Source organism: Xenopus laevis, chromosome 3L, assembly GCF_017654675.1.
Source record: "Xenopus laevis strain J_2021 chromosome 3L, Xenopus_laevis_v10.1, whole genome shotgun sequence".
Classification (NCBI taxonomy): Eukaryota; Metazoa; Chordata; class Amphibia; order Anura; family Pipidae; genus Xenopus; species Xenopus laevis.
The window spans coordinates 137,432,867-137,452,039 of NC_054375.1; the positions used below are offsets into that span (position 1 = coordinate 137,432,867).

A 19,173-nucleotide genomic window follows, 5' to 3' on the forward strand; every position below is an offset into this window, starting at 1 on the left:
GCTCCTATCAGCAGAAAACTGCACCGGCCTGGGGTTATACCAGTGAGCACCATGGAGCAATCCTCTTCCAGCTTCTTCTTTCTTCAAATTTTCCAGGGCAAACGCATGCGCAGCAGAACGAAATAGCCGACTTTTTAGTTAAAGTTCAGCTGTTTGTTCTACTGTGCTGGGCCGGTGCAGTTTTCTGCTGATAGGAGCACCAGCCCGGGGTTTCAGGTAAGTCAATACAATCAATTGGGGGTGCATAACATTTGGCAACCCCAAGTGCTGCAAGCCTCTTGTTGTAAATGCAAATATTTGATGTTGCATCATGATGTGTCTCTCAGAGGTAGAAGTATAAACTAGGTCCAGTAAGTTGTGGGTCTAGTGGTCATCAGGCTTGGTCTCCTCTGGCATTTCTTCATGGTTCAAAATAGGCTTAAAGAAACAATTTTATTTAAGTTAAATAACTGAAGGTGTTTGTTTTTTTAGCTACTTGTGTTAGACAGAAAAAATAACAACTATGTAATACTTACCATGATTTGCATTTCCTGAACAACAACAAGTTACCAACCCTCCTGCTACCACAAAAACGACCATGCCAAAGCTTCAAAAGACCAACTCAACCCAATTCCATCATCATAGTGGTAAACTTCTAAAACCATATCAGAGAAGCAATGGGAAGATCTGCTGACGTGAATCTGACAAAGTATGGAAAATCTGTAAGTATGATACAGTTTCCCCTTTCCCTCAACACCTCCACGTCAGCATAGAGTGGGAAGTAGCAAGCTAAAAATGGGAGGGTGATACATCCAACCACGTTGAAGAAAATACAGAATAAAACCTCCAAAGGTAAACAGAGGAAATGGTAGCAAATAATTATATATACTATTCAGATAAAAGCCAGACACCAAGCCTATTACCAGGTCTTGATTAAACAGGTGATAGCAACAATAGCTCAGTAGAAAACGCCAAGGGTATGATAAATTGCACTGGAGGGAGATAAAACCCATTGACCAAAGCCCCTGTTCCTATGATGCCTTATTGACAGACCTAATGCTTTGTTAAGGCTGAAAAGAAAAACATTGTTAGTGATCAGAGAAGGTCCAAAAGACACTGGAATGGAAATGTGTTGGTCTTAGAAAGCTTAGGGACAGTTCTTTTGATAGCAACAATTGGGAGTGGATAATACAGCCATGCACCAATCACTTATTGCTTAGGTTGTGCATGTGACTGTCAGAGAGGCCTTACACATGCCCAACATAGTTTAAGATTAACACAAAATATATTTCAAAGTAAAACAGATGCTTATGCTTATATCCTTAAAACACTTGAAGAATAAGTTGCCTTAACACATTTCCATTATTTTACATTTTCCCAGATTTTACACTATTTTTCCCTGGTCCCCCTAAAAACAAATATATGGGCTCTACTGCATTTTACCTTGCAGCTTATTTGTGGTCTTTTTCAGTAAGACCAAGTGGATGTTGACCACAGTTTAGCTAAAACATTGCAACGTTGAATACATAAGGAAAACAGAGTTTTCTCACCTTTTTCTCATCTTTTCCAGGGACATTACGTAGCAGACTGAAGAGAGGGGCATAAGTAATAAGTAACACACATAATATGACCATTACCCAGGTGAATCCGATGGCATTTGCAATGGCTCCACCAAATAATGGACCTAAGGAGTCACAAAAAACAAACAGGCAGGTTAACTGGCTCCCAAATAAAATGTAATACTCAATATATAGGGGGTTGTTTATCAAAGGTCGAGTTGTGTTTTTGCTGAAAAAAAAAATCAAATTTTTCAAGCATAGTTTCAGTAAAACCTCTAATTTTTGAGGATAAAAAAAACTTGAATTTTTCAAGATTTATTATGCCTCCAAGCTGCAAAAAGCCTGAATACGAAAATACTGCAACTAAAACCTATTGAGGTCATGTAGAAGTCAATGGCAGAGGTCCCTTGAACCATTTGAAGATGTTTTTAGCTTTCATGATGGGTTGGGTTTTAACCTTCAAGATGGCTTGAGTTTTTTCTGTGGTTTGTACTCGAAAACTCTATCAATTCGAGCTATTTGACTGTTTTTTTCGCTGATAACTCGATCAATTCAAGTATTCGAGTTTTTCACTCTGGCATTTTCATAAATAGGCTAACATACAAGTTGTGAGTTTATTTGACGTAGAAAAAAACCTTAAAAACTCAACCTTTGATAAATAACCCCCATAATCACTTAAATGTTAACTTATTGGCTTGGCTTCCTTGTATACTTTCTCTTTACAGAAAGATCATCTCGCATAGACATTTTATCAAAATAATCCAAATTTTTAAAAACGTCCTTTTTTTCTTTAATAATAAAACATTACATAGAACTTGATCCCAACTAAGATATAATTAATCCTTATTGGAGGCAAAACCAGCTTATTGGGTTTATATAATGTTCATATGATTTTCTAGTAGACTTAAGGTATCAAGGTCAAAATTATGGAAAGACCTGTTATCTGTAAAACCCCAGGACCTAAGCATTCTGAATAACAAGTCCCATACCTGTAGTACACTCAAATGCATTTTTGAGCATTGTGTATACTCCTGCATTCATACATTAAAACCAATAGTTTTTTCCTTTAATGATGAAAGTGATTACGTATAACATCAGATGTTTTCAAACATGATGCTATGGATGATTCCTCACCTATAGCAAATCCAAGACACAAAGCTGAATCCATTATGGCGTATATCCCACCATAGACTGATGTGTGACGCAGATCAATGAGAAACGCCATCATTGGTACTACTGATGCCCCCACCAAGGAAAAGCCAATGCCAAGTACAATGGAAGGTCCAATGAGTCCAAAGATATTTTTAGCTAAAGGAAACTAAGACAAAAAAGAAAGGTTAGCATTTACACATAGTACATACAGTAGGCATTTGGATTAAACGGATGATGAAGTTCTGCAATGTTACTACAGGTATAGGATCACTTATCCGGAAACCCGATATCCAGAAAGCTCCGAATTAAGGAATAGTCATCTCCCATAGACTCTATTTTATCCAAATAATCCAAATTTTAAAAATGATTTCCTTTTTCTCTGTAACATTAAAACAGTAGCCTGTACTTGATCCCAACTAAGATATAATTAATCCTTATTAGAAGCAAAACCAGCCTATTGGGTTTATTTAATGTTTAAATTAATTTCTAGTAGACTTAATGCATGAAGACGGAAAGATCCATTATCTGGTAAACCCCAGGTCCCGAGCGTTCTGGATAACAGGTCCCATACCTGTACATTTAAGTGGGTCAATATAACACTTTTTTCCATTGTAATGAATGCTATGGGGCATGTTGTCATGTGTTTGTGCCAGCAGAGTTATGGAATATCAAAACAAAATATGCCCAATCTGTTTATACTTTAGAGCAGTGCTCCAAAATTGTGTGGCAGCCATCCCAAGGGGGACCCAGATCAATGGCAAGGGAACTGCTCAGACTAAAGGCCCTTGAGGGTGAGATTTGGTGATAATGCCAGTTTGCTCTCCTAATTTACCTGAAAGTTCAGGTGATGAACATTCATTTGCTATGCCATATATTGTATTATTGAAACTTTGGCTAAATGGATGATACACCAGGGGGCCGATTCACTAAAGTGAAGGATTCGAAGTAAATAAACTTCGAATTTCGAAGTATTTTTTGGGCTACTTCGACCATCAAATGGGCTACTTCGACCTTCGACTACGACTTCGAATCGAAGGATTCGAAGTAAAAATCGTTCGACTATTCGACCATTCGATAGTCGGAGTACTGTCTCTTTAAAAAAAACTTCGACCCCCTAGTTCGGCAGATAAAAGCTACCGAAGTCAATGTTAGCCTATGGGGAAGGTCCCCATAGGCTTGCCTAAGTTTTTTTGATCGAAGGATATTCTTTCGATCGTTGGATTTAAATCCTTCGAATCGTTCGAGTCGAAGGATTTAATCGTTCGATCGAAGGAATAATCCTTCAACCGTACGATCGCAGAATTTGCGCTAAATCCTTCGACTTCGATATTCGAAGTCGAAGGATTTTAATTTCTAGTCGAATATCGAGGGTTAATTACCCTCGATATTCGACCCTTAGTGAATCAGCCCCCAGTTGTTTCTTTTATGTGAAAACCTTCTTATGGGGTATGGGGGAAGAGACCAAAGGTTGTACCTCCAAGGGGACTTGAACTCAAAAGGTCTGACAACCACTGCTATAAAGGATACAATATTATACGGTCTCTTGATATATGTATAGTACTCCAAGGAAGGGAATCACAAAAGGGTTGATAAGTACACAGTTCTTAAAGTATAGGTCACCGGATTGTAAAAATATCGTAAGCATGCAAATGGAAAAGTATCAGAGGAAGAGTTATTGAAAGCATCCTATAGTTTTATGGTTTTGTCATAATGCCACCAAATTGTAAAAAAACTGTTGTTATTTTCTCTATAATCAACATTTTTGTTATGGTGGGAATCAGACTAGCGGGAAATGATCTCTCTCTCTCTCTCTCTATTTATATATATATATGTGTGTGTGATTGATTATTTGGTAGTCCCTATGTGGACTGGCAGCATACGGGAGGCTCTGTTCGGAAGTACAGCTTGTTTTTAAGCAACCAAAACTTGCCTCCAAACCAGGAATTCAAAAATAAGCACCTGCTTTGAGGCCACTGGGAACAACATCCAAAGGGTTGGTCAGCAACATATTGCTCACGAGCCACTGGTTGGGCATCACCGATATATATTATTACCATGGTGTCCTGACATTTCATAAAGATTTTGTTAATGCTGGCATTTTAGCATTTGCTTAAAGGAAAAAACCCAGAGTTCTTATTTTAAATTTTAGCTATAAAAATGTAAACAGAAAAAAACTCATTATATTACTGCAATGCACATGTAACAATTCCAGCTCATTTAAACTATCTAAATATAATAAATTCTAATACCAAAATATATCAAGTGACTCTTCACTAACCTCCCTCTCAGCTATTTGTCTATATCCAGCTTTGTGCCAGAGGGCATACACCAAAGTATTTAACCTGTCTATCAAAATCTGACTCTGACTGCTGAATAGAGAAAGATTAAACACACTGAATATTTTGTAATTATCGTTCCAGATAATAGTCTAATAAACAGCAGGCCATAGGGAGCACAAGACAATTACATTCCTCAGCACAGAACACACACAATAATGAGCACCAATACTCACACATATAACCCCGATCCCTTGAAAAATAAGTCCAAGCATAAGGCAAAGCCACCTGGGGTGTGAAAAAAGGTCACTTATAGAGTCATTAATTTCCACCAACCCTTATATTTGCACTCTTCCTTCACACAAGCCCACTCTTAATGTTTTTCTTTTCACTCACCTCCCCCATTTTAAAGACAGAATCGCAAATCCATTGAGAGTCAATATAGATGTGAGCAAAGCTGGAACAAATGCCAGACCTAAAGAGTGAATTTGTATGGAAACAAAAGGGAAATTAAAAATGTAAAGTAACACATAATCTGTTTCATAAACTGGCATTATGGAGCTTAGAAAGGGCAAGTAAGAGTAATTTATGGCATAGGACTGATGGAGTAGATTGTCTGGAGTACAGTGTTATACCTATGATTTTGCTTTTCAACAGACAAAATTAATTGTATTCAGGGTCAGAGTGAGCCAGCGGAACACGAGGAAAAAACCTGGTATGCCCTGCCAACCCAGACCTGATCCGGCTTTCCCCCGTCACTCCTCCACTACCCTCCCCTGATTCAGACCTGATTCTGCACTCCCCCGGTGCTCCCCCATTGCCCTCCCTCCCCCGATCCAGACCCAATCCTGCACTCCCCTGTTGCTTCCCGCTGCCCTCCCCAGATCCATAACTGATCCTGCATTCCCCATCACTCCCTCGCCGCCCTCCCTCCCCAGGTCCAGACCCGATCCTGCACTCCTCATCACTCCCTCATTGCCCTCCCTCCCTCGATCCAGACTCGATCCTGAATTCCCCATCACTTCCTCGCTGCCCTCCCCAGATTCAGACCCGATCCTGCACTTCCCTGTCAATGGAGTGCAGAATTGTTCCGTATTAAAATAAAAACTAGGAAAATAGATAAGCTGTGCAAGATAAAATATATTTTCAATATAGTTAGCCAAAAATGTAATGTATAAAGGCTGAAGTGACTGGATGTCTAACATGACAGAACAGAACACTACTTCCTGCTTTTCAGCTCTCTTGGTTTCCAAGAGACTTGAGGGTGGCACATGGGTCATAACATGGGTCATAACCCATGCTTTTGAATCTAACCTACATGCTACATGCTGAGGATCAATTGCAAACTCACTGAACAGTTATGTCCCACGTGACCCCCCTTCAAGTTGCCGACTAACTCAGAGTTAGAGAGCTGCAAAGCAGGAAGTAGTGTTCTGGCTATTATTTTAGACATCCAGTCACTCCAGCCTTTATACATTACATTTTTGGCTAACTAACTATGTTAGAAACATTTTTTATTTTGCACAGCCTATTTACCCAGTTTTTATTTTTGGGATACCAAACACAGTGTGTAATAATGCCACTCCACAAATGTATACCTTTAAGATATTTTATAACACCCAGTTACAGTTTTTAAATACCACATGGCTTGTGATGATGAACATTAGCTAAAATTTTCAATATGGCAGTATCATTATTGTGGGCAACATCTCTTGCCTCTCCCCCCCGCCCTTCCTTCAGTGGGGACTATTAAAACATACAAGGCTTGAGGTGCATTTAAAGGGATTGTGTTTGCTTAAGTACAAGACATGAGTTGTGTGAGCATAAGCAATTCTTTTTTTGCCCAGACATTTTGTTCAGACAATGGAAGACACATCTAGATATATAGGGATTCTATACGGCATAGAAATTGTCTTTTACACACCTGGTAGTAGTTGAATGTGAATGAGCATCAAACCTGCTTATTATACCAGGGGTCCCACTTTGGTCAGTGGTTAAATCTGGGCAAATTGGGTGATGTCAACAGCGGGCAGTGACATTGGGGGTGGAAGTAATGGAATGGAAGTCAGGAGTGAAGTTATCACATAGGGAGTGAGGTTATTGCATCACTTAGGCACAATTGGGTGGATTTCTGTTTTGTTTTCACAATGTTGGATGGGTGGAAACCCCAGATTATCATCACTTGGAGGAAATTAATAGACACTAAATAGAAGAGGTGGACATTCAAGGTGCCAATTGGAATGTCAGATGTTCTTAAAAAAATGTTCTCCTTTAAAGGTATAACTTTGGTGAGTGATCTTATTAGATAATGTACTTGATCAGATTTTAAGAGTAAATACCTAGCTACCAATCTGAAATTCAGCAATCTTAAAATACTAAGGTTTGCAATCATGACCTATGGAATTACACTCAACTTAATCATTATTTGTATTTGCAGCCTATGAATACAGTCTTTAAATATTCCAAATACGCTATAAAATGTATTATTTTTACATATTGTAATTACTAGTAGACAGTGTAGGACTGGCCCACCGTGATACCAGGAAAACTCCCGGTGGGCCCAGGCGTCAATGGGCCCTTTTGCTTATAACTATGTGGCCAATTTCATGGTCATTCCATATTTCTTTATGGTAAAAAATGCTTAATAATGAAAGAATAGACTAAGTTAATATAAAAGACTAGGAGAATAAAGAGGTTGAGTGAGGAGAGGAGGTATAATAGTTTGGAAAGTGGGCCCACGGTCTAAGGTTTTCTGGTGGGCCCCAGGCACCCCAGTCCTACACTGCTAGTAGATGTAGAATTTCTCTTTAAAATAAGCATGATTGCCCATAACTCACCAAGCTGATAGCTGGGGGCACACATGTGTTCCAACATCCTTATAGGCACAGTTGCTTGCAGTATGCCAGAACTTAATTTAGTGAGGAAGTATCCCACTAAAGACAAAAACGATGTACAGTTTACATAGGCCCATGGCACAGATGAAACATGTCTTAACACTCATGTCTATACAGACTACAATAAACTGTAAAAAACCCGGAACCAAAGAACTGTATAATCAAGGAGCATGGGATCCTTTATCCAGAACCCCATTATCCGGAAAGCTCGAATTACAGAAAGGCTGTCTCCCATAGACTCCATTTTATCCAAGTAATCCACATTTCTTTAAAATTATTTCCTTTTTCTCAGTAATAATAAAATAGTACCTTGTACTTGATACAAACTATGACATAATTAATTCTTACTAGAAACAAAACCAGCATATTAGGTTTATTTAATGCTTATTTAATTTTCTGTAGACTTAAGGTATGAAGATCCAAATTACAGAAATATCCATTATCCATAAAACCCAGGTCCCAAGCATTCTGCCTAACAGGTCCCACACCTGTATTATAAAAAAGTTTTAGTTTATGGGTTGATGGTATATTATTAGTTTATATTATGGTATATTATTAGTTCTTTCCACTTTTCAAGTGCCCTTCCTTTGGAATTCTTTTCACCTTATACACCTTGAAAACTGTGGACTTCATTTACAAGGTAAAGGCAGTGGATAGTAACTTCTGTCACAGCTATAGGAGTTGTGAGTTAGATCAGCTTAGCAAGATCAGCATTTGGCTGCGATAGGTTTAAGTGTTTGTGAAGATTCTCATTCATCCAGGTCATGGTATGTCTGTAGAAATAAGTCGAATCAGCTGGACTTGTCTTTTTCTTGAAGACTTTTCACCAGTCATCCAACTGGCTTTCTCAATTCAGACAGGTTTAAGGACAAAGGACTTCACCATGAGGTGCATTTAAGTGGTGATGAAACTATTCCTTCATAAATTCTTGTTAGACTGCTCACCCTTTGCTATACCACAAACCTTTATGTATATCTATGTCTATATTTTTGGATTCATTGATTGTGAGATAAAAATGATTGCTAAGGTGGCTTGTCTTCAGTACTTGAAAGGTTTTAACCCATCCCTTACAGCTGTGGGCCAATTCAAAGGGAAAATCCTTTATGTAACTGAGTGATATGAATCCAACATATCACAGAAAACAGAAGGCTAAATCCTGGCACTTTTTCTAAATATCACACTTTAAATGGCATTACCAACAGTCACCAAAATGTAAGGATCCGCAAGTAGAGTCCGATAAGGTGTTGCAGGGATACTCTGTGGGGAAGAAAAAAAAAGTATTACAAGGACCGGATCTTCTCTATTCACTAATAGCTATTAAGTAGACAGGTACTTACTCCTGGGGAAAACTTTGGTTTAAGTATACACAGCCGGAGGGCTAAAGACAAAGTTGAAAAGGAATATGTTATTGTTGTTTTTGCCATTTTAGTCTTAAAAAGACTCAAAGAACTGCGATTTTTAAGGTGGTGATAAGAAAAATGTCAGTCCCATTAGCTTGACCTAGTGTCGTGATATTGATGCGTTTGCTTGGACATCTTGTCATCGTACCCATGCAGACACCATATTATGATATCACAATAACAAACTCAAAATAAAAGGATGCCAGAAGCATTGGTGCAGTGCTCAATTATATTCACTGTAAATTTCCTGGGTGCACGATATCATTGTTTAGTGGCTTCTACTCTGTCCCTGACTTTCCTGATTGCTGACAGCCTTGACTTGTGCCTGACTCTTGAACTTGGACTTTTATTATTTTCTGTCTGTTTCCCAGTTTATGCCTGACTTCCAAACCCCAAAAAGAAAGTCTTCTACCCTAGGGTGGCTAATATTGGGCCAGATTCAATTCAGAGAGAAAAAGGATTATCACGTGAAACTCATGTATGAGATACAATTTGAGATGAAATTCAGTTCAGAAAAACTTATCCCACGGTTTATCATGTGAAAACTCAATTGAAGCCTTTGGGGAATAAAAACTAGAATTGAATTAGGTGAAAAGTTTTTTCTCTTCAATTGAATCTCGCCCATGACTTTTCATGTGATAAACCATGAGATAACTTTTTCTTACTGAATCTAATATGGCCCATTATTGGGAAATGCTTGGAATTTTGGGATAACAACCAAAAATTCCCAGTTTGTTTTTCTTCAACTACTGATCAACTACACCACCCAGCATCCAACAACAGACAAATGCTGACAGGCAGTCTTTTGGAGTATGTGGTCTGTGCAATTGTACAGGTGCCATATGGAGGTGCGGTGGTTCGGAAAAACTGGCTATTATCCTTCTTACATGCCAAACATGAATTAAAGTAACACTGATATTTTTTCACCATCTGCTTTTAAGTATGTATTGTAAGGTAAGTGCAGTAGAGTGGCCACAGAAATTGGAAAAAATGTGTGTATGGACCCCCCCCCCACCCCAGTGATTGAGATATGCTCCAGGAATGGAGTTAATAAACAGAGAATGGTTTCTCTGTTTAAAGATAGTAGGAGCCAGACACTCCATTCCCCAAATCCACTATGGTTATTGGAGCTTAGGCTGTCCTGTGTCCTGTGATATTTATGGGTAATTGGATTGTTAGGAAGTGTCTCTCAGCAGGGCACAGAAGGTAGGAGACCTGGCTGTGTTATGAAATCCCAGAGGAGCTAGGGGTTCCGCCTGAGTCTGCACAAAGCAGGAGTTGACCAGGACCGTGAGCTGGTTGTGATTCTGGATTGAGTCTGGGAAAGACTGTGAGTACAGTCAGGAGGCTGAGCTATCAGGAAAAGTCCTGTGAGTACAGGGCTGAGCCCAAAAGTCCACAAGTGGCCCAGTCTAGTTAGGGACTTCTTCAATTGTGTGAAGGTAGTGCCCAGTGGGCAGGGTTTTATTTTATGATTTCTGTTTAAATGCTGCAAAGCTCACCACTGTGTATGGTAAACTGACTGTGTCATTTAAAAGATGGAAAATAAACGGTTGTGTTTCTCTGAAAAAGCTTGTGTCGCTGTCTTTATACTCCTGAAGGTATTGGCCTATGTTTCAAGCTGGCTGTAGATCAAAGAAGTACTGTAATACTGTAATCACTGGATGATATTTATCCAAGGCCATGTACATGGTGTGTATGCAATACATACTTCATAACAACAGAACAGATCAGTTAAGCAAACATTACCCTTAGGCTTGGCTTTCAAGTGTAGCTAAGAATATACTCCCCAAATCTCACCCTAAATGGGCTTCAACCGCTGCCACAGAAGAATATATTAATCTTAATTATTTAATGGTACAATCCTTATTATGATAAAAGTGGTACTCTGCAAAAAAATGTATCCCATGTATTACCTCCATCCAGTAGAGTCACAGCAGCTATTACAAAGAATGCAGAGGATTTCCCCAGAAACCCATTCATGAGAGATCCAAAGGGAGCACCAACTGCACAGGGGAAACAGTAGGTGAACATACGTTATTATTATATACTGTACATTTATATAAATAAAAGCAATGTAAAGGCTTGAAGGCTAATGGGATGCCTTACATGGTGGCCACAAGTTTCCACCACCATTATGCCATTCAGTCAGGTGCATATAGTCATCTTTGAGCTTCTCTTCTTTAAAAAAATAAACCTGCCCTGAGTAATGTTTTATGAGCACTGTGCCACAGACTTCTTCCTCTTCTTATCCTCATCCTCTTTTACAGAGAACGCCTGAGAGAAGAAAGAAGTTGGTAACAAAATACTCCACAAACAGTTCTCCAAACTGGGGCATCTTTGAAGCAATGCCTTGTGAAACTCAGGGTTTGGAACTTATTAAACTGTAAGGCACTACTGAATATTTGGGGGCATAGCTGTTAGCATCCATCATTGTTGAAGTTCTGAGCAATACAGAGTGAAAATAAGTTCTCAATGTACTTACCTAGGGCCCCAACTGCCAATCCACTGTTTGCTATTGCCATGACTTTTGCTCTTTCGCTATCATCTGGGTAAATATTTGCTAGCAAAGCCAAACCTGACAGAGATGTGCTCAGAGTTACGATATAAATAATTGTAGAGAAGTCATCCATTTTATTATTGTGTTGCAATATTTGACAGCTATGCAGTTGGTAAATTTATAAATGGGATTTCAATGGCAATAGAATATTTTTTTAACGTCATAAATACATAGAGAAGTTCCCTACTAAAGGTTAATGAGAGAAGTGAAACTAGCTTGGAGAGTCCATGGCTGTTTACACGTCATCTCACAGCAGCCGAATTTTTAGTGTAATTATTTTTTTTTTTTTTCGAGGATGGAAAAAGTCTGAATCCGAAAATCTGGCATCTCAGACCTACTGAGGTTGTATATAAGTCAATGGGAGAGATCATTATCCTATTTGGAAGTTTCTGTGGTTTGCACTGGAATTAGCCAGAAAATCCAACTAAAAATACAAAATTCTGGATTTTAGGGAAGAGCCTGAAAAAATAGAGTGATTTGGGAAAAAACTCTGAAAAAAATCATACGGTTCGGATTTCGCTCAATTTTTTTATGCTTGTCCCCAATCCTATTACATTGTGCCTTTTTAATAATAAATACGATCCAATTGTGGATTCTAATTTGGTCAGAGTTTTTTTTCCATTAAAATAATAAGAAAAATTCAGATTTTGATAAATAAGGTTCTCTGTGTCATTTGCTACAGGAGGCACACACTGCACCAAGCCACTGTGGGATTATTTTTGCTGACCAATACAAAGTGGAGTACAGTGGAATAATTACCTACAATCAAGGATAACTACATTAAAAGTGACAGTATGCCTTTAAATCTATAATACAAAGCTCAGAAATCCTGGCAGTAAACTTTTGTTTAAGGGCATCAGCTTTGCTGGCTTTTAGGACCTCAGGGGAGCTCCCAAACATCTATATATTAGATGTTAGATGCTTATTTACATTTTTTGTTAAAATCAAATGCTAGTGTAGATTTGACAGATTTATATTGCTTTGCATTTTGTTACTGTTGATTGTTCCTAATTTCTGCATTTAACTTTCAATTAGTTTCAGCCCAGTTCGTGTATAATAATTTTCTGTTCAACTGCTGCTTGTGTTTTGGGGTGTCATCACTGTCATATCCCTAGTATATCAAGCCATACCCTTGGGTGGGCTACATATATATTACCTGGTACAGTGGTTAAGGATGATCCAATACCCTGAAATCCCCTGGCCACATAAAGAAAAACATACTCTTCGACAAGAGCCCACACTGCAAAATAAACCAACACACGCCTAGTTTTAGTAAATACATCATTGCTATGAACAAAAAAGGCAATGAGGTACAACTGAATCAGTGAGAGGCTGGCTCATCAGCTGCATGGCCACTTATCAGGAGCTGCACTTTGGCAAAAATAATATAAATGCAAGTTATACACTAAATTGCAGTGTGCTGGGAGTTTCCTTAAATGAGAAAGATCTAGGGGTCTTTGTAGATAACAAGTTGTCTAATTCTGGGCAGTGTCATTCTGTGGCTACTAAAGCAAATAAAGTTCTGTCTTGCATAAAAAAGGGCATTAACTCAAGGGATGAAAACATAATTCTGCCTCTTTATAGGTCCCTGGTGAGGCCTCATCTGGAGTATGCAGTGCAGTTTTGGACTCCAGTCCTTAAGAGGGATATAAATGAGCTGGAGAGAGTGCAGAGACTAAGTGCAACTAAACTGGTTAGAGGGATGGAAGACTTAAATGAGGGTAGACTGTCAAGGTTGGGGTAGCTTTTTCCTGCTGCCTGTCAGAATGTGAGCTAGATGATGTCACAAAGGTTTCTCGTTCCGTTTCCCTTGCACTTCTACTCTCTGGAACTTCCTGATTCTCTCTTTGGTTTCTCTTCATCTACAGCCTGTGAGTTGCCTTGACTTCAGCTTGGTCTCTACCCCTCTCCCCTCTAGTGTGTTGCCTGCCTACTTCAAAGGGCTCTCTCTCCCTCACGCTGCCCCCCTGTTTGTAACTCGATTCTCTCTATGTAAGGACATACCTCCCAACATTTAGGAAACAGAAAGAGGGACAAAAAGATTTGGCGCAGGTAACGCTCCAAAATAGTTTTGGCCACGCCTATTTTGTGGCCACACCCCCTAATTACCATGTTCATTTTACATAATTTGACAGGTTATGAAAGTCTGAACACATTTCTGTGGTTTTTATATGTTATTACAGTTTTGCAAATGAAGGTGAATTGCCCTTATCTTATCGAACTGTCACAAAAGTATGTCAAGTATCTATTCTGGGCTGTCTGCCAAGACGCAATTAAGTTAGAAACTTTGTATCTGTTTCTGGCTGTTCAGTGCAGCAGATCAAAGAGAAATCCGGGACTTATCAGTACAAATCCATGATAGCGGGTTGAGCTGTCAAAAGCGGGACTGTTCCGCTCAAAAAGGAACATTTGGGAGGTATGTGGGAGGGGGAGTACTTTGGAGCAGGCAGCAATGGAAAGCCTGTCTCCTATCGCATTACAAAGAGGGGGGCAGCGTGAGGGAGGCAACTCACAGGCTGTAGAGGAAGAGAAACCACGGAGAGAATCAGGAAGTTCCAGAGAGTAGAAGCTGCAAGGGAAATGGAACGAGAAGCCCCGTACCCTTTGTGACATCATCTAGCTCACATTCTGACAGCAGCAGGAGAAAGCTACAGTCAGGCTGCCAGACAGTCGGGTGCTGAACTGAAGAGTGGATTTATTAAGTAAAAAAAAACTTTAGGAGAAAACAGTCAGCATGACCTATAGGCATCTTTAAATGAGGAATCTTTTTTTTTTAAAAAAAAGTGTTGGTGTCAGCTTTTCTTTAATGCCTTTAGGAAAAGGAAAACTATACTCCCAAAATTAATAGTTGAGCAACAGATAGTTTATATTATATTGAGTGGCATATTAAAGAATCTTATCGAACTGGAATATACATTTAAGTAAATATTGCCCTTTTACATCTCTTGCCTTGAACCACCATTTATTGATGGTCTGTGTGCTGCCTCAGGGATCACCTGACCAGAAATACTGCAGCTCTAACTGTAACAGGAAGAAGTGTGGAAGCAAAAGACAGAACTCTGTCTGTTAATTGGCTCATGTGACCTTACATGTATGGTTTGTTTGTGTGCACCGTGAATCCTACGATTCCAGGGGGCGGCCCTTATTTTTTAAAATGGCAGTTTTCTATTTATGATTACCCAATGGCACATACTACTAAAAAAGTATATTATTATGAAAATGGTTTATTTACATGAAGCAGGGTTTTACACCTGAGCTGTTTTATGCAATACATTTTTATATAGACACCTACATTGTTTGAGGGTTATAGGTTTCCTTTAAGAATGGCTTGGATGATTTCTTGGACAGACATAATATCAAAGGCAATTGTGATACTAAACTCTATAGTTAGTATAGGTATGGGTATATAGAATTTAATTAAAAGTAGGGAGGGGTGTATGTATGGATGCTGGGTTTTCATTTGGAGGGGTTGAACTTGAAGGACTTTGTCTTTTTTCAACCCGATTTAAGTATGTAACTATGTAAATATGGCTACAGGCTGGACATCGCTTAAAGCTTAAGTAAAAATTTATAGTGTTTTTAATGTCAAGCAAGTACCTGACTGCTAACAACGTAAATTTCACAATTCTCAATTTTGTCTTTGATCTTTGCTGTCCCACTTGTTTGGAGACTGGGCAAGAACAAAGATTTTTCATGTAGAGTTAAGAACTCTACAGTTTATGGTGCGAACTGTTAAAAAACAGAGGTCAGCCTATCTGCAGTCTTGTTATGGAGGATAATGAAAAAGCTTGTTCTACCACAGTTAAAAACCACAGAATTGAAATACTGGACTGAAAGAAAGGTTACATTTAAATCGAGGATGCCTGAACTGTGGAATCCAGCAGTTGTTGAGCTATACTTGCAAAGGTCCTAACAATCTAATGAGATAAAATAGTGTATCCATACTGAGGCTGGTGAAGTAAGGAGATAAGGCGGTAAAGACTGAGCTAATGGCCAGAGGAGAAATTCATTGAAAGCTCATTTGTTCTCTAAATACATTATACGTACTTAAAGTTGAGGTGAACACAACAGCAAATCCAACAAGCAATGGTGCATCATATCCAAACCTACAGGAAATAAATCAGTTATTTAAGGGAGTAGATAACGGCTAGTTTCCTCTTGAGTAACTAGAGTCCAAGCTCCATTCAGTTTTGTACAGCCTTATAGAAAACATTTTCAATCATATCTCCAGATAAGGACGCTATTGATAATTGTATTTATTTATTTTAAGTGAAGACATATTAACTTACTTGTCTGTTATTTTTCCCACTATGGGGTTTGCTACAATTTGCACCATGCCCTTAAATGAAAGGAGTAGGCCTATTTTCAAGTTCTCTCCGTGTAAATTGTCCTTCCCCTGGTCATGGCATTCACCATCTATTCCAGATCCTTGAGTCCTGCTGACATTTTGTTCTTGGTAAATGCCTTCACTTGAGTTATTGTAGAGAGAAAGGTTGAATAAAAAAGAGTAGTCTGAGACAGCAGAGGAATTGGATGTTACAGATGTGTTTTCTTTTCCATGTATAGTTGGAAGTATTGGAGCTGCCAGAGGAAGAAGAATTAGTCAATGACCTTTGTATGACTGTAATTAGCTTACTAATGTCTGAGGTTTCAACATTTATGATTTACTATAACATATTTAACAGTTATCAGGCCTTATAAGGGTTTCTGTGTGTTATTATCAACGTTTTTTACCCCTAGGGGGCACATGTTATACTGGAGGGTGAGCAGGACAAAAGCAGGACAACATCTGGGAAACAGCAAACTGTTAAATGCCATTCAGAAACCACACAGACCTACCAATAACAGTGTTAAGTATACAGTCCACAAACAGAGCCACCGTGACCACAATAACAACCAGTGTCCGGGACTCACGCATCTCCATTATCCACTGACGGAAGGATCGTTGCTCCATGATGTTGTGACGTGGACTACGGCTCTAGAGAAGCATTCAAATAAAAATAAATGTAAACTGAACATCGGTAAATAACATTTCAGCACCAAGACATCACTAGCTATAACACATAGAACCCTTTGTTCTTCTATCCTTCCGTTCTTCTTAAAAATCTTCATGAAATCATTTGGTTAGTCAATTTTAGTCACCTATAAAATAATATGAGTGTCTGGGAGCAACTAGTTTTGAAATGTCGGGAACATCTAAAACCAAAGCGAAGAGCCAAAGGGACAGATTTACTAAAGGGTGAAGTGGCTGTTGCTAGCAAAAATTCACCAGAAATCCCATACGCAGGAACATCACCAATTTACTAAAAGGCTTAGAGGACAATTCGCTAGTGAAAGAGACCATACCTATTGCAGTTTTGCACCTTATCTCTCAGGCGAATGATCTTTACTCCGCAAATTCACTAAAGTGCGAATTTTACAGAACATTACCTCTTTCACCAGAGTTTCCTTCGCCACCTTAGACCTGGCGAACTGATAAAATGAAACTACATCCTCCTCAATCTTATGTCAGTGACATCATATCCTGTATGCCTAAAAGTTATTAAAATTATGGAGTTTTTTCATATTTTAAAGCGCGATTGTCTTTAAAAGTAACTATTACAAATTTTGTTTTATCCTTTTTTTTACTGAGGGACATGCCACATTTGTTTTAGGGTGGACTTGTGTCTAGGGCATTAGATGATTTCTTTTGTCTTTATTTTGCTTCCTTGAACATTTTTAATAAGTGGCGCTCTTCAAGCATTTGCACCAACATTTCTAATAAAGACATATATATGGCCTATATGTACCCGCCCTATTTAAATTGACCTAAGCGCTAGTGTACTAACAAAGGGGCAGATTCACTAAAGGGCGAAGTTGCCAACGATAGCATCAATTTGTCAGAAATCCCATCCGCAGGGACATCGGCAATTTACTAACAGGCGTAGAGGACCATTCGCAAACGAGACTATCGATAGGGTTCAATCGCACTCTATCCCCAGGTGACTTTTCGCTCTGGTGAACGGTCGTTACTCCACAAATTCAGTAAAGTGCGAATTTTACTGAACGTTACTTCTTTTGTCAGAGTTTACTTTGCCACCTCAGACCAGGCGAACTGATAAAACAAAGCAATATCTTCCTCAATCTTATGTCAGTGACATCATATCCTGTATGCTGGAAATTAAAGTTGTCAAAAACTTCTTTTTTTTAAAGCGGGATTGCCTTCAAAAGTCCAAACTATTAAAGACTTATGTGTGAAAAAATATTTTTAACTAATTTGAGGGGCATGCCACATTTATATAAGGGTGGGCTCATGTCTAGGGCTTTAGAAGATCTCTTCTGTCTTTATTATGGCTCATTGGACATTTGTTTTAAAAAGTGGCCACTTCAAATATTTGCGGCAACATTACTATATAAGACGTCCATGCGACTTTTAGGTACCCACCTTATTCAAACTGACCCAAGCGCAAGAGTGCTAACAAAGTTTCACTAGGCAGAAATGAACGCTATTGAAAATTCGTTGGCGCGGAGTGGGCGAAAATTCACCCGCAGTAGGAATGGCACAAACCTTCCTTAGATTAGAGTACGCTCTACAATTGTACTGTACTACACTGGGAACTCATGAGTAGTTAAAGAAGAACGCTGAACAAAATGGCTACAGAATGATTCAAGGAAAAGTCTTGTGAACTTACTGAATTGTAGCTTAAACAACACCAGTTACAATTTATTGTAGGCACACTAGAGGGACTAATATAGCCTTAGATGGATATTATTTTTTCTTTCTACTTGTTTTGGTTATATGAAGTTAGGAATGTAGCCTTGAAAGAAGCTATGTGACCCATGAGAACTTTGTGCACAATAAACAGCTGGTAATGTTCCTATTACTCCTGTATAGTATGGGAATCAGTTATCCAGAAACCTGTTATCCAGAAAGATCTGAATTACAGAAAGGCCGTCTCCCAAAGACTTGATTTTATCCAAATAATCCAAATTTTAAAAAAATAATTTCCTTTTTGGCTGTAATAATAAGACAGTACCTTGCACTTGATCCAAGCTAAGATATAATTAATCCTTATTGGAAGTAAAACCGGCCTCTTGGGTTTATTTAATGTTTATATGATTTTCCAGTAGACTTAAGGTATGAAGATCCAAATTATGCAAATATCCATTATATAGAAAACACCAGGTCCTGAGCATTCTGGATAACAGGTCCCATACCTGTATTTCTTTCTTTAGAACTCTGAGTCCACCTTGAGAGGGTAACTCAAACTTCCATGTTTGTGGGTCACTAGGCAAAAGCAAACTTTTTTGATAAGATTCCTGGTGCAATTTATCTTTTCTAAGATAGAATTTTTATGCATTTTGTTACACCAT

General features: G+C 38.6%; 1 protein-coding gene across 1 annotated transcript; it reads right to left on the bottom strand.

Annotated features, from left to right (window-relative positions):
• Positions 1-232: 232 nt before the first annotated feature.
• LOC108711605 (chromaffin granule amine transporter) lies at positions 233-17,209 on the bottom strand. The gene is made up of 14 exons (XM_018253493.2): positions 16,660-17,209; positions 16,110-16,401; positions 15,868-15,926; positions 12,977-13,060; positions 11,746-11,838; positions 11,177-11,266; positions 9,198-9,238; positions 9,057-9,117; positions 7,804-7,899; positions 5,363-5,441; positions 5,203-5,254; positions 2,673-2,856; positions 1,530-1,663; positions 233-417 (listed from the first exon to the last, which is right to left on the bottom strand). Exons 1-14 carry the CDS (start codon positions 16,772-16,774, stop codon positions 364-366), a joined length of 1,434 nt encoding a protein of 477 aa, XP_018108982.1. The 5' UTR covers positions 16,775-17,209; the 3' UTR covers positions 233-363.
• Positions 17,210-19,173: the final 1,964 nt, after the last annotated feature.

Bases quoted from the DNA above. Each gene is read 5' to 3' on its own strand.
- LOC108711605 (XM_018253493.2), bottom strand. From the start codon at position 16,774: ATGGAGCAACGATCCTTCCGTCAGTGGATAATGGAGATGCGTGAGTCC. The intron at 11,267-11,745 runs GTAAGTACATTG...TCCCCTGTGCAG, and splicing joins ATTGGCAGTTGGGGCCCTAG to TTGGTGCTCCCTTTGGATCT. The intron at 5,255-5,362 runs GTGAGTGAAAAG...TTCACACCCCAG, and splicing joins CTGTCTTTAAAATGGGGGAG to GTGGCTTTGCCTTATGCTTG.